General features: G+C 34.9%; 3 protein-coding genes across 3 annotated transcripts in view; 1 reads left to right on the top strand and 2 right to left on the bottom strand.

Annotated features, from left to right (window-relative positions):
• The first annotated feature begins 3,444 nt into the window (after positions 1 to 3,444).
• On the top strand, positions 3,445 to 5,174 carry LOC109207381. Its single transcript, XM_019370289.1, has 2 exons — positions 3,445 to 3,530; positions 4,624 to 5,174. The coding sequence occupies exon 2, from the start codon at positions 4,671 to 4,673 to the stop codon at positions 4,875 to 4,877; it is 207 nt and encodes a 68-aa protein (XP_019225834.1). The 5' UTR covers positions 3,445 to 3,530; positions 4,624 to 4,670; the 3' UTR covers positions 4,878 to 5,174.
• A 3,049-nt stretch (positions 5,175 to 8,223) lies between these two features.
• On the bottom strand, positions 8,224 to 10,358 carry LOC109207374. Its single transcript, XM_019370275.1, has 2 exons — positions 9,054 to 10,358; positions 8,224 to 8,796 (listed from the first exon to the last, which is right to left on the bottom strand). The coding sequence occupies exons 1-2, from the start codon at positions 10,356 to 10,358 to the stop codon at positions 8,224 to 8,226; spliced, it is 1,878 nt and encodes a 625-aa protein (XP_019225820.1).
• A 1,120-nt stretch (positions 10,359 to 11,478) lies between these two features.
• Positions 11,479 to 13,668, bottom strand: part of LOC109207383 (protein FAM136A-like) — a 5,531-nt gene continuing 3,341 nt past the window's right edge. Inside the window, exon 3 of the mRNA XM_019370290.1 lies at positions 11,479 to 11,988. Within this exon, the coding sequence (XP_019225835.1) occupies positions 11,806 to 11,988 (183 nt within the window). The 3' untranslated portion in view covers positions 11,479 to 11,805. The remainder of the gene's footprint in view (positions 11,989 to 13,668) is intronic.

The following is a 13,668-nucleotide window of genomic DNA, read 5'->3' on the forward strand; positions in this document are numbered from 1 at the left end:
TGGTATACAGCTTTACTGGTTAATTTCCAGCAACTATATGACTAAACACACATGCATAAAGAGAGAAATAAAAAAATAGTGTACCACATATTAATATAATAAAGTTTTCAAGATATTGTACTATATTACAATTGTTAAAAGAAAATTAAATAGTGTACCAATTAAATGCAGCTAATACAACCAAAAGATAATTCAACTAGCATATGATACCATTATAGTATATAATTATACTAATAGGGTATATAGTTGTACGGGTTCGTTCCAACAACTGCATATAACTATAAAAACTATTACATAATACACAAAATCTATGTCCATAAGTACAAGAAAATCCAATACAGCAAAACATGATCATACAAATCATTTCTGAATAGAATTCACTTAAAAATGCAGCTAAAACAACCAAAAAATATTTCAACTACCATATGATACCAATATGACATATAATTATACCAATAGGGTACACAATTCTACTAAATTATTCCAGGCAACTATATATGACTATACTACTATTACATAATACACATGCATAAAAAGAAAAATCAAAAAATAGTGTACCACATATTAATATAAGAATGTATTTTAAGATATTGTACTATAATACTATTATGTAAAACAAACGCATAAGGAAAAAATTAAAATGATTACATAATACACATGCATAAAGAAAAATTAAAAAAAATTCAAGATACTGTACTATTCTACTATCACTAAAGAAAAATCAAATAGTGTACCAATTAAATATAGCTAATACAACCAAAAAAATATTCCAACTGACATATGATACCAGTATAGTATATATCTATACCAACGGGGTATACAATTGTACGCAAAGAGTTTAATTTTTTTTAGTTCAATCATTAAACTGAAATGATATCAGTTGTCACATAATCTAATTAACTCAATGAGAGCTTAAGCAATGAATAATACCTCCATGGAATTCCATTAAATAGTTCATTTAGAAAAGTATTTGAAAAACAAATGAGAGCTTCGTCTAAATTTTGAAAAAGGACATGGATATTTCAAAAGGTTGAAAAAGGATCCAATTATAATAGTATATTGTTGCAGTATATTGTATACTATTACAGTATAATGTTGTCATATATTGTATATTATTACAGTAAATTATATACTATTATAGTATATTGTTGTATTATGTTGCAATAATCTGTATAATATAGCAGTATACTTTTATAATACATATATACTGTATTTGTATACTATTGGGTTACTGTGTTTTTCTTTTATAATTTACAGCTAAAAAATTCTATTCGAATCACCTCAAATAAGCTTCAAATGCGACGAAATTTCAATTTGAACTTCCCAAAAGGTACTATAAATAATATTTTATAACACCCACTTCGAATCAAACAACAAAACTTTAAAAAGAAATTTTAAATTCAAGAGTTTCAAGCTCAACAATGGTGGGTCTTCAAACACACACACAAAGGTCCAAATCTAGAGTTTGAAAAAGAGTTTAACAAGAAAATCTCTGAAAATAACTTTGAACACAACATCCAATTAAGTAATCGAGTGTTTTTAGGTGATTATTACGAGGATCACGCGTGACGCTGAATAATACATGTGCCTTCTATTTAATCAGCAAAAAAAAAGACAAATAAATTTCTTAAAATTCCCTGGGAATGATACATAAAAAATAAGTTGCAATTCACAAGTACACAATGCAGATAAAGAAAATTAAGAAAAGAATACGATGGAATGTGAATGAAAATATTTCAATTTAGAAAATGTGAACAGCAATTGGACAAAAATTTAGGACAATCCTTTTGAAATTGTGGTATGCACGGCAACCGAAAATTTCTCCGATCAACTTATTCCTCTTGTCCATTTTCCTTACTGCGAATACCCTATCTCATTTTTATTTTTATTTTTTAAATAATTATTAGTATACGTTTGTACAGTCACAGTACATATCATAGACGGAAAGATAGTCAAAAATAATGTGATTCAAGTAATAAAATTATTTTTTTTTTAAAAAAAAAGGGAATAGATTTGCATTTTCCACATGCCCCTCACGTGGGGTAAAGCAAATTATAGGGGAAATAGAAAATTGAATAGTCTGGTAATAAGTTGTGCAGTATAGGTAGGAATTGTAATTACTTTTCAAGTGGGCAACATCGGGTAATTATTTGGATTAGTTACCTCCTACAGTAAAGGTTGATACCTTATTTATTTTAAATAAATACCCTTTTAAAAAATTGTATTCCATAGCTACCTTTGATTTTTTATAACCAGATATCTATTTATGGTCACCTCCTACCCTTAAGCCATAAAATAAGCTTTGTATTATTTTTTTCTCTCATATCCCTTCAAATTTCTCCTATCCCCTACCCCATATCTATTCTTCCCCCCCCCCCCACCCCCACCCCCTCTCTCTCTCTACTTCCCGATGTCTTCTCCTCCACCGGACGCTGGAGCAATTGCCACCATCACCGTTTCGACCGTGGCCGTTATGCATTGATACCGCCGCCCTCAGCCTCCCAATCTCATTCTCTGACGCAACATATCAGATCAACAAAAACCTCCGTTATTTCGCCGGTAATTACGTGCTAATCGTCGGCAACCGGAGGCAACGGTGATGGCGAGCGAGGACTGAATACTGATGCTGCTTCAACGAGACGATATTAGGGTTGTTCTTGAACAAAGACGACGGAGTTGGAGGCTGAGCAACTAGAATTTTCTGTTAATATATTTCAATGTATCTCGTTGTATTTCATTATATTCATTGTCTTTTTTTCATTGAATTTCAATGTATATCGCTGTATTCTATGTATTTCATTGTATTCATTATCTTTTTTTTAATTGTATTTGAATGTATCCCGTTGTATTTTATGTATTTTATTGTATTCACTATCTCGCTATATTCCATGAATGTATTAATATGTTTTTTTTAATTAATATAATTTATGTATTCAAATGTATTATATAATTTCTCTAAAGATTGCTATGTTTTTGGGGTGTTATTCGGTTGACAATCTTTTTTATAACTGGAAATACAAAATTTGTCTGTTATAATTGAGTTTGTTGAGTTATATTAGGAATCTATTATGTTAATTGATTCACTTTCCGTTTAAAAACAGTATAACCCCCTGTTTCACGCCGTGAATATAGTAAAAAACAATAATTTGTCCAACTGTAGTCCCATGTTTCACGCCATGAATACAGTCGAATACATTCGAATACAAAAATCTGTCTAGCTGTAATCCCCTGTTTCACTCCTGGAAATGCTACTGTATTCATGAATACAGTAGCTTAAATACATCGAATACACTCTAAAAAATCTGAAAACATAGCTATAGGAAGTACTATAGTAAATGGTAGCTACAACTAGCTAATAACCACTAAACATAGTGGTTTCTGAAAGTTTCTCTAATTATTTTATAGGCACTATGCGTCCGGCCCAGTTGACCCGGCCCACAAGGGAAGGGGTTTATGTCCACTGCCAAAATAGTTGAACATTTTTAGGGTTTTAGACAATCTTGAGGTTAATTCTTCACCAAGATTTCCAGGTTCATCTCCAATTTCTCATTTATTTTCTTTTTTTCTTTAATTTAATTTTGTTTCTTTCACTGAAATCTTCTGTTCCCTTAATAACGAGATACTATTCAGTTATCTGTTTCTTGTATATTTTTCCTTTTTAGTTACAAGCTGATTGTGCTATGTAAAATCTTAATCGAAACCATACAGAAAAGCTTGAAACTTCGAATTTGAGTTACCCTTGTAGAAGAAATGGGTATATAAACATATACACACTGCATATCCTAATCTATGATTGGTTTCTGTTTAATTAACATTGAATTATCTTAGTGTTGGTGAGATAATCTGATTAGATCGATGTTGTTTTGGATCGGTGCTGTACTGCACTTGCCTATAAGCTTAGACTAAGGTTGGGTTGCAATACCTAACTAGAGATTGGAAGTGCTTGTGTATTTTGTAGATAAAATATTAATTATGGCAAGTTCTTCCCCGAGCTATTTATTTGTGTCTTTTTTGGGGGCTCATGATATCCTTTGGGTATCTGATGAGGAGGAATTGAAGGTCAATACCTGCTGATGGATGAAAGAGAGACTACACAATCTGTTCTCTCCCTTGATTTTAACTTATCTGATGGCAGTTGTCACGTATTATTGGAACATCTTTGCATATGTTGATATAAACATTATTAGTCAGGAAAACATCCAGTGGACAAATGTTATAGAGTAAATTACTGTGTCCCATTGGACTTACCTCCGGCTTGAGTTCAAGTTTTTAGCTTTTTTTGACCTTGGCTTAGTTATTAAAATTTTGAGAGTGCCAAATTGTTTTCATTTGTGATAGCTACATAGGTGTTGAAGCAGAGGGAAGGGTATGTCATGAAATTTTCATTTTTATATTTTTAAACAAAAATGACTTGCTTACTTGAATACAATAGTCTATGACTTCTGAGGTCAGCTTGATTCTTTAATTTTGCAATTTACTTATAACGCGTTTCATAAACCAAGAAAGGAGAATGAAGAAAGCCTTACTCACATTTGTCATGGAGGTGATTTCTATTTTTATCTCACCAGATGTCTTGAATTTTCAAACATTCCCAAGTCAGCGCTTTTCTGCATCTTATTGCAGGTGAAAAAGCAAAAAAACAAGTGTGTAGGTTAATTCCTTGTGAGAAGATGGCTGGATTTCCAGGATACGGTGCCCTTGCCCCCAAGACTAAGAATCTGGTTATGGCCGGAGGTTTGTCAGCATTTGTTTTTGGTGTGTATTACTATACTATGAGAGCTGTTGGAGGTTCAGATGAACTTCAGGTAGCCATTGATAAGTTTGAAGAGGCAAAACACAACAGTGAGTCTGAAGCAAGTTTGGCACCCAAGCCTTGATTGTGTCCAATATATGAAGGTGACTTGGCAATTAGGAAGAAGTGCTGGATGATTGTGAAACAGTAAAACAGGACTTCAATCATCTTATGCTTGTTGAATAACTTCTCCTGTTTTCCGAATATATACTTTGATGTAAAGATATCAAGATACTGTTAAGCTTTCTCGTTGAGATAAATTTTCTTTCTCAAATTTCACGTCGTCTTCAGGCTACATTCAACATGTTTGTTTTATTTCCTTATCACAAGGATACCAATTATCATTTCTTTGAAATGGGAATTGAGCGGGATTTGAAACCTATTTTTGTGTAACAAAGGCCCTGGTTAATTACATTTGACATAGCAATATGTTAAATTCAAGATAACTAGGCAGGCTGATTTACCCTACAACAGTATTGTGTTTCTTGTAACTGAACCTAGCTCTGGCGTACAGCTCTGTGATATGTTGTTTTTCTTTCAGAGCAGCTAAGAACAAATGGACTAATGAATGCCTCAGTGCTTTGGTATCTTACTAAGAGTGCAACATGTGTACGTGTGCATGTCATGAGTTCGAACTCTGTTGCATCCAAAAGCTTGGTATTTCAGTGGAAAATGAGAGAGACAAGTCAATGATAGAGAGTGAAGTCCATTATCCAACGAGTTTTAAACAATCACTAGTTCTCAAGATTTTGTCATCCTAAAAAAATGGATTAATGGTGTCATCATAATACGCTCAGATGTGACGAGTAGGTATAAACAAATTCATCTTTCAAAAGCAAGTCATGTTAAGTCATTGCTCGTATTTTTGGGGATTAAATTAATAACGGAAAAGGATCAAATATGTCCCTCTACTTTTAACAATTGTTTAAAAATATTCTTCGTTATACTATCGGGACATAAAACCCCTCACCGTTACACTATTAAACAAAAATGCCCCTAATTAGACGGCATAGACACGTGGCAGCATTTAAAAGCTGAAGAGAACCCGTTTCTCTTAAAAACCAAACCCGCTCCGACCCACTAAATTGACCCACCCTTCTAAACCTAAAAACACGGGTTACAACCCTAATTTCGTCCCACCCTCAATAGAGAAAAAGCTTCCTCTCTCTGTTACTCAAAAATTAGTAAATCCCAAACTGAAGAATCAGTCTCAAAGGTTCTTCTCCTCTGTATTACTCAAAATTGGTAATTGCAAAACGCAAGATTCAGTCTCAAACGTAGGTTCCATGTCTGATTCAACTGCTACATCAAAGAGGAGGTGCCATTGTGGGGAGATTGCCAAGAACTTCAAATCAACCACAGCTCAAAATCCTGGAAGGAGATTCTATAAGTGTACTAAACCTGAAGTAAGTTTTAATTTTGCTTTCGATTCATAATTTGAAGGTATGATACAAATTTCGTAATTGGTTGTTTTTGTTAGAATGAGTCGTGCGGATATTGGGAATGGCAAGACGAAGCCTACCCGGACAGAGCGTTGATAGAAATCAACAAGTTGCAGTGCAAATTAGATGCTGCTAATATGACAACCAATATGTTGAATCAGTTGTTGGAAACGTGCAAAGTTGAAAGGGACAAATTGCTGGAAAAGGTTGATATATTAGAGGCTCTAAAAAATATTGAAGTGAATAAAGCAAGGGAGATGGAAGAGAAACTGTTAAAGATGAAGATGTTTGTTTTGATATTGTTTGCACTGTTTGTTGGCTTTGTTGCTGCAATGATGATGATGTAATGCATTTGTTTAGATCAATTTTGGACAAGTTATTGTGAACAAATTATCGTGTATGATGAAGTTAAATATTGTTGATGTGTAGTTAAATACTGAAATGTGTAGTTGGTATTATTTATGCTGCCTAGTAATATGTATAGTGCCAACTTTATGCCTATTGATACAGTGCCTACTTTAATGTATTTTTTGTGAAGTTTAATGTTGATGTGACGAAGTTATGAAAATATTTCTACTTTGTGTAAGGCCTACTGTTTTGTAATGCTTTTTCATGTTGCATTGTTACTTTAAAATTGTATCATTTCAACACAGTTTTACTGCACTATCGGGAATAACTTATTGTGAATTCTAATCAATGAACACATAAACCTGTATCATTTCGAAACTACAGCATTGTTAAGATAATTTCAACACAGTTTTTCTACAGCACTGTTTAGACCAAAAGATCACATTCAAAACTACAGCACATTCAAAACTACAGCACTGTGCAAACTCAACAATTACAGTTTTTCTACAGCACTGTTTAGACCAAAAGATCACATTCAAAACTACAGCACTGTGCAAACTCAAAAGGGACAATTCAATAAGTACTGTTAATAAGCATTTAAGTACTGTTATCATAGTAGTTACATCACCAAATGGATGAATGGATGTCATATTATAACAACAAAAACTTGTACAACCAAGTCATAATATGACATCCGAATCCAACACCAATATTAACAAGTTTGCAGCAAAGTTTGCAGTTAATACATCCCATCAAAACACAAAAAAAGTTCAGTTTGGTCTTCAATTTCCTTTCCTTGGCCTAAGCTTCCCAATCCTCTGTTGCCTTTGTTTTTCTAACTGATTTGCAGTTGTAGCAGGTGTTCCTTTCCAGCTTAAAGATGGTGGTGTGTATGGAAGGTTTGTTGGATCACTCACACCAGTGTGATCACCAGTGAAGGTGATTGACCTTGTGCCAGTGGGTATCGGTACCTGTTGTCTCATCTTAAGTCTTGTATTGACTTCTGATATCACCCTTGGCCTCAGTACAACATCTTGATCAACCTCCAGATCCTTGCTTGATTGGCCAACACTCCTAACTCCAGGAGTAGGCATGAACCTAAAGTCATTGTCTTGACTTGGTTGACTGGTTGGAGGGGCTGAACAGTTTCAGTTTCTTCATCTATCAAAGTTCTTGGCCTCTTTGTCTGTTGTTTTCCCTTTTCCTTTCCCTTTGATTGCTGCAAGAAAATCCAAGTTAGAAAAATAAAATAAGTTCAAATTTCAGTAAATAAATATTCAAATTAAATTTTACATGTCCGCAAGTCCTAGCATTGTGGGTTGTCTCTCCACATTTGCTACAAGTCATCACTCTTCCTTTTCTTGATTGTGACCACAATCCTTGCCTTTTAATGGCCTCATCCTTCTGCCTATCTCTCTTAACTTTAGGCCTGCCGGCCAACTTCACCAACTCAGGTGGCTCCATTGCTTGTGATGGTTCAATCTTCCAAAAATTTTCTCCTCTTACAGGTTGTAACTTGTGTTTATAAGTGAGTAGAAATGCCTCCATGCTATACCACCAGTTCATTTCTATCAAAGGATCACCCATGTTGTGAAGTACAGCTTTAATAACATATGGACATGGGATTCCTGTAAGATCCCACTACCTACAAGTGCACTTCTTCACAGCCATATTCACACAATGCTTATCACCACCTTCTGACACTTCATAGCCATTTTCTCCATTTGCATTAACTCTACAAGCTGATTGAGCAATTTGCATGTACTCACTGTACAACTCCATGCTTTTTGGACTAAAGTCATGTCTCCAACCCCTCACTTCATCTTCATGTTCTCTTAACATGTTCATCACTTTGATTCTAATGTCCTCCAACATCTTTATTATTGGCTTATGCCTTGCTTCCAAAATCCACTTGTTGAAGGATTCAGTCAAGTTGTTATCAACTGACTGATTCTTGCACACTGTGTCCAGGTAAGCTCTGCACCAAGTCTGAGGAGGGTACTTCAACAAACCAGCTGCTGCATCCTTGTTCAACTCCCCTAAGTTCTTCAAATGATCCTTGAATTCCTCCTCATAAGTAGACCATGCACACCACCAAAGTAATTTTTTGCTTTCACCAGTATTGTATATCTTGCACCAGTTGGCCTCAATATGTCTAACACAATATGTATGGTGTGATTGAGGAAGGACAGTTCTAACAGCATCAATTAATCCCTATGACATTTATATAAACATACATTCACTTAGAATATTTCATAAACAACAAAAAGGCAGAATTAAATGGAGACCATGGACAACACTATAGGACATAAATATATGACAGAATTTAATAGAAAAGGACAAAAATATATGACAAAAATAAATAGAAAAGGACAGAAATTGATAAAGACAGAAAATTAGGACAGAAATAGAAGAAGACAGAAATAGAAGAAGATAGAAATAGAAGAAGACAGAAATAGCAAAATTAATACCTTTTGCATGTCTGACATGAAGGTAATTCCTTCCCCATCCTTGAGGTCTAGAGAATGTTGAAGCAACTGCAAGAACCAATTCCATGTATTCTTTGTCTCTTTGTCAACAACTGCCCAAGCCAAAGGATAGAAATGGTTCTGTGAATCTTGTCCAACAGCCACTAGTAGTTGGCCCTTAGCTTTCCCCTTTAAGAAATTTCCATCTAGACCAATAAAAGGTCTCAACCCTAGCTTGAAACCCATCTTTAAAGCTTGAAAGCAGATATACATCCTTAAGAATCTTCTTCTCCCTTCTTCAAGTGCATTCTTTGAAAGGTTTATAACCACATCACTGCCTGGATTACTATCTCTCAATTCAGTTGCATAAGCTTCAAGTTTGTTATACTCATCACTGAAACTACCATCTAAGCTTTCCAAGACCATTCTCTTTGCTCTCTTACACTTTCCATGACTAATATTTAGTTCAAAAACCCTCTTCAAATCTGCCATCATCTCCTTTACCTTATACTTAGGATTATCTTGTAATTTAAGCTTGAAATACTGTGCAATAGTACTGAAATCAACAGTATTGTTATCAAAAGCAACACCACAACTATGTTCTGCATTTAAGGTCTTGATCTTAACCCCACCATTCCTCTCTTTGGATATCAAACACAAAAAGGGACAACCAAATATATCACATTTATACCTAAGCCTTATTTTGTCACTCTTCAATAACTCTAATTTTTTCTTGTTTGCCAAAGCATACAACTTCATACACTTCCTAGCTTCTGGTATGTCCTTAAAGCTCATACCCTTATACAACTCTTTGTACTCATTAAGTTCTTCAGTTATCTCCCTCTTTTTTTGTACTTTCGAAGTTTCCAATTCTTCAGAATCATAACCTTCTGATTCAGCTCTAGAATCAGATTCTAAGTCACTTAAGCTACAGTCAGTACCAGCCTCATCCTCGTGGGTGTATGATTCTTTATGGTGTACAATATCAGGGATACCATGAATAGGGGGCTCACATTCATCCACAGCATAAATGTTAACAACATTATATTCATCACATATCAAGCTAAGTAATTTTCTAATCCCAACATCCCCATCAATCGCATAAAATTTGCCAGAAGGACAAGCAACAATAAGCTGCTGAACCCCTACAAACCCTAGCTCATTTATATATTCATTCACTATGTCTATATATGAAAGTAAGTCTGAGTCATAACCTGTCCAAGTGTGCACCAGTTTCTTTGTGTATAAGACCTCAGGCTGTGTAACCCAATCACCACCATAATTGAATATTATATCTATTAACACCATCTCCAATAACCTACAAATATAGCCAATAGGTCAAGTTAGCAAAGAATAAATAAACAAATAAAAAGGCAGAACTAAAAAGGGAATAATTATATTAAAAAAGGCAGACTCCATTTAGCTATGTCATACCACCATTGAAGGTGGTCCTACTCACAGTATATTTTATCACCTAATAAATATAGAAGAAGTCCATATCTTGAAGGTGGTCCAGATTCAGGCCCACTCCATAATAAATTAACTAAAAAAATTATTGAACGTGGTCCTACACACATAATACTATAATCAGAAAGTAACAAATTAGGGACAAATTTACCTATTAAACAACAGAAAAAGCTCAGAATATTGGGACAAACAAACACCCTAAACCAGCTACCAAAACAAAAACCATGTCGGGACCAAAAATAACTTCACATCGGGACCATATCAATAATAAAGCATGCAAACACTTGAAGAAGACAAAAAATGTGAATATAATACTGAAAGTACAAAAATAAATGTATGGATGTCAGCAAATCAAAACACTAGGCGAAAACCCTAAAATAACAGCAAACACATAAAATACTGAGCAAAAAAGAGTTAAAACAAGAAAAGCGAACCATTTCCATGGAGAAATATATTACCTTTACTTCATTTGCGGCGGATATCTCACGATTTTTCTTATGTCAACGGAGGCTTCTAGAGAGAGTGAAAGAGAAGAAAAAGAAATGTGTTTTGTAGGTTTGACCCTTAACCCGTGTTTTTAGGTTTAGAAGGGTGGGTCAATTTAGTGGGTCGGAGCGGGTTTGGTTTTTAAGAGAAACGGGTTCTCTTCAGCTTTTAAATGATGTCACGTGTCTATGCTGTCTAATTAGGGGCATTTTTGTTTAATAGTGTAACGGTGAGGGATTTTATATCCCGATAGTATAACGAAGGATATTTTTAAACAATTGTTAATAGTAGAGGGACATATTTGACCCTTAACCGAATTAATAAATAACTGCATTCATAATAAGATCGAAAATTATCTTTACTTTTCTCATTTTATGCGAGCTAATTTGACTGGGCTTAGAGCGTAATACAAATAAATGAAAACACTTGACGCAATTGACCAACAAGAATAACAAAGATTAAATAAGATTACCTCTATGAACAGGTCACTTTTTGAAGAAAAACATGATCTATAGTTTAATCTGGAAATAACAAGCGTAGAAAATGCACGTTAAATTTTAACGCTCGGATTAGGAGGCTATTCCATCTACTAAACGACCCAAAGGATTTGTCTCAGAAATAAGTATTACATTTTGGCAAGTCATTTTTTAAGCCACAGAACCAAATGGAGAAACACTCCATGTTATAGTTTGCAAAGTGAAATAATATTTCACTATTTTTCATCTCAGCATACCATTATGAAAACTAATAATTCAGAACTCCCCCCCAAATATCTTCAACTGCATGCTGATGCTACAATATTTCAATTGGTGATGCCAAGAGAACCTTTTAATCTTGCAACCAGATGTGGCAATGTGTTGATGCTATCATGAACCGACTGGTCGACACATGATTCCAAATCCTTTGTTGCATCACTTCTGTTCTTCTGAAGTTTGGCTGTCTCATACTTGTCTTGGCAGACCATTAGAGATCTGTTCATTCTTTCCTGTCACGCACAAAAAATTTACATTCAGGATCACTAAATAAATGCTCGACCAAATACTTGGGTTCGACAATATGAATCCTCACTAACAATGGGGCTCCTTTTAAGCTTATCCCATGCCAACATGATACAAAGTAAAAATAAATATAAAAATACCGGAGAGCACATAAATCATTTATAGAACTAAATGACTCCTAGAAAGCATGAACCTTAAAGTACACATACTAACATGACTAAAGCATATTCTCAAGCCCCAACTAATTGGTATCACCTATTACTTTATTATGGGATGCTAGTTTTCGTAATGGCTCCAAATCTGTCTTCAAAAATCACTTCTTCAGTGAACTCAAGAAAACAACAAATTCAGATTATACAGCAAGTAACAACACACCCACCCCCCCCCAACCCCCCCAACCCCAGGCCTCGGCTTTGGTGTAGGATGGAAGGAAACAGAGGGAGGGGAGAAAAGATGTCTAACCCAACGCAGGAAAGTTAATCTAATAAATAAATATGGGCCAGATCCAAAACTAGGACTGGACCATCTATTCTGCCATCCAACTCGGAAACGAAATGTAGACAACTTAGCCATTCAACTCAAACTAGTCATGCAACTACGATAGTGTCATTCACAAGCTTCAGCAGCCCCTTACTCTTACAAGAACATCAAAATTATCGGATGAGAATGACTTGATTTCAATTTTCAGAGCTAATATACTCTGGGACCGTTATCTTCAATATTCCATTGCAGCAACTCTCTTCCGGCAATTTAAAATCTGAGAGGAGAAGAAGGATCCTTTCAATTTTATCAGTACACTTTTTAATCGATCAGGTTCCCCACCCAACAGAACCCCGCTTTTAGAAGATTTTCTAGTTATATTGGATACGCAACGTACCTATTCAACCAACTGCTCTTTCCTCAGTATGGAGAAGGCAGAGAATAGCATCAAAAATCTTGTAAACTTTATAGGTTATGTTATTACGAGTCCGTGAGACCACCATCTTGTACTCGTAGTATTATTACGTCTAAATACCAGAACATGTGCATGAGCACAAGGGAAGGAGCATCCCATACCACCAATAGGGAGTAAATGATAGCTTGAGCTTCTGAATGGAAAAATCAAAGACGCACAAGCCAAAGCTCAGTGTATGGATAAATTCTTCAAATGATCTACTGATAAAAAGAATGACATCTTCACCAGAGATGCAGAAATTCAGATTTAATGTAACATTGAAGTCCATCATGGGAGGCGGAAAACATCACCCTCTTCTCTGAGAAGGAAAAAAAAATCAAAAGCTAGCCGTTGGATTTCTTCTTTCTTCCATCTTTTATATCTATTAATTTTAGATAAGTAGAACAACGACCCAGTAAAATCCCACAAGTGGGGTCTGGGAAGGGTAGTGTGCATGCAGACCTTACCTCTACCCCGAGGGGGTAGAGAGGCTGTTTCCAATAGACCCTCGGGTCAAGAAGACGAAAAGAGACAATATATCAGTACCATCAACAAAAAACCATAGAAATAATAACAACATCACAAGAACCAGTAAATAGATGGAAAGCAAAAATAATAACCAGTAAACTAAGGCCGAACAATTCGAAAACGGAAGAGTAGTGTGAACACAACATTGACCACTAGCAGTCTAAGACTAAATCCTATCAGCCTAGCCTCAAAGTTAAAGGTCTTC

Source organism: Nicotiana attenuata, unplaced genomic scaffold, assembly GCF_001879085.1.
Source record: "Nicotiana attenuata strain UT unplaced genomic scaffold, NIATTr2, whole genome shotgun sequence".
NCBI lineage: Eukaryota > Viridiplantae > Streptophyta > Magnoliopsida > Solanales > Solanaceae > Nicotiana > Nicotiana attenuata.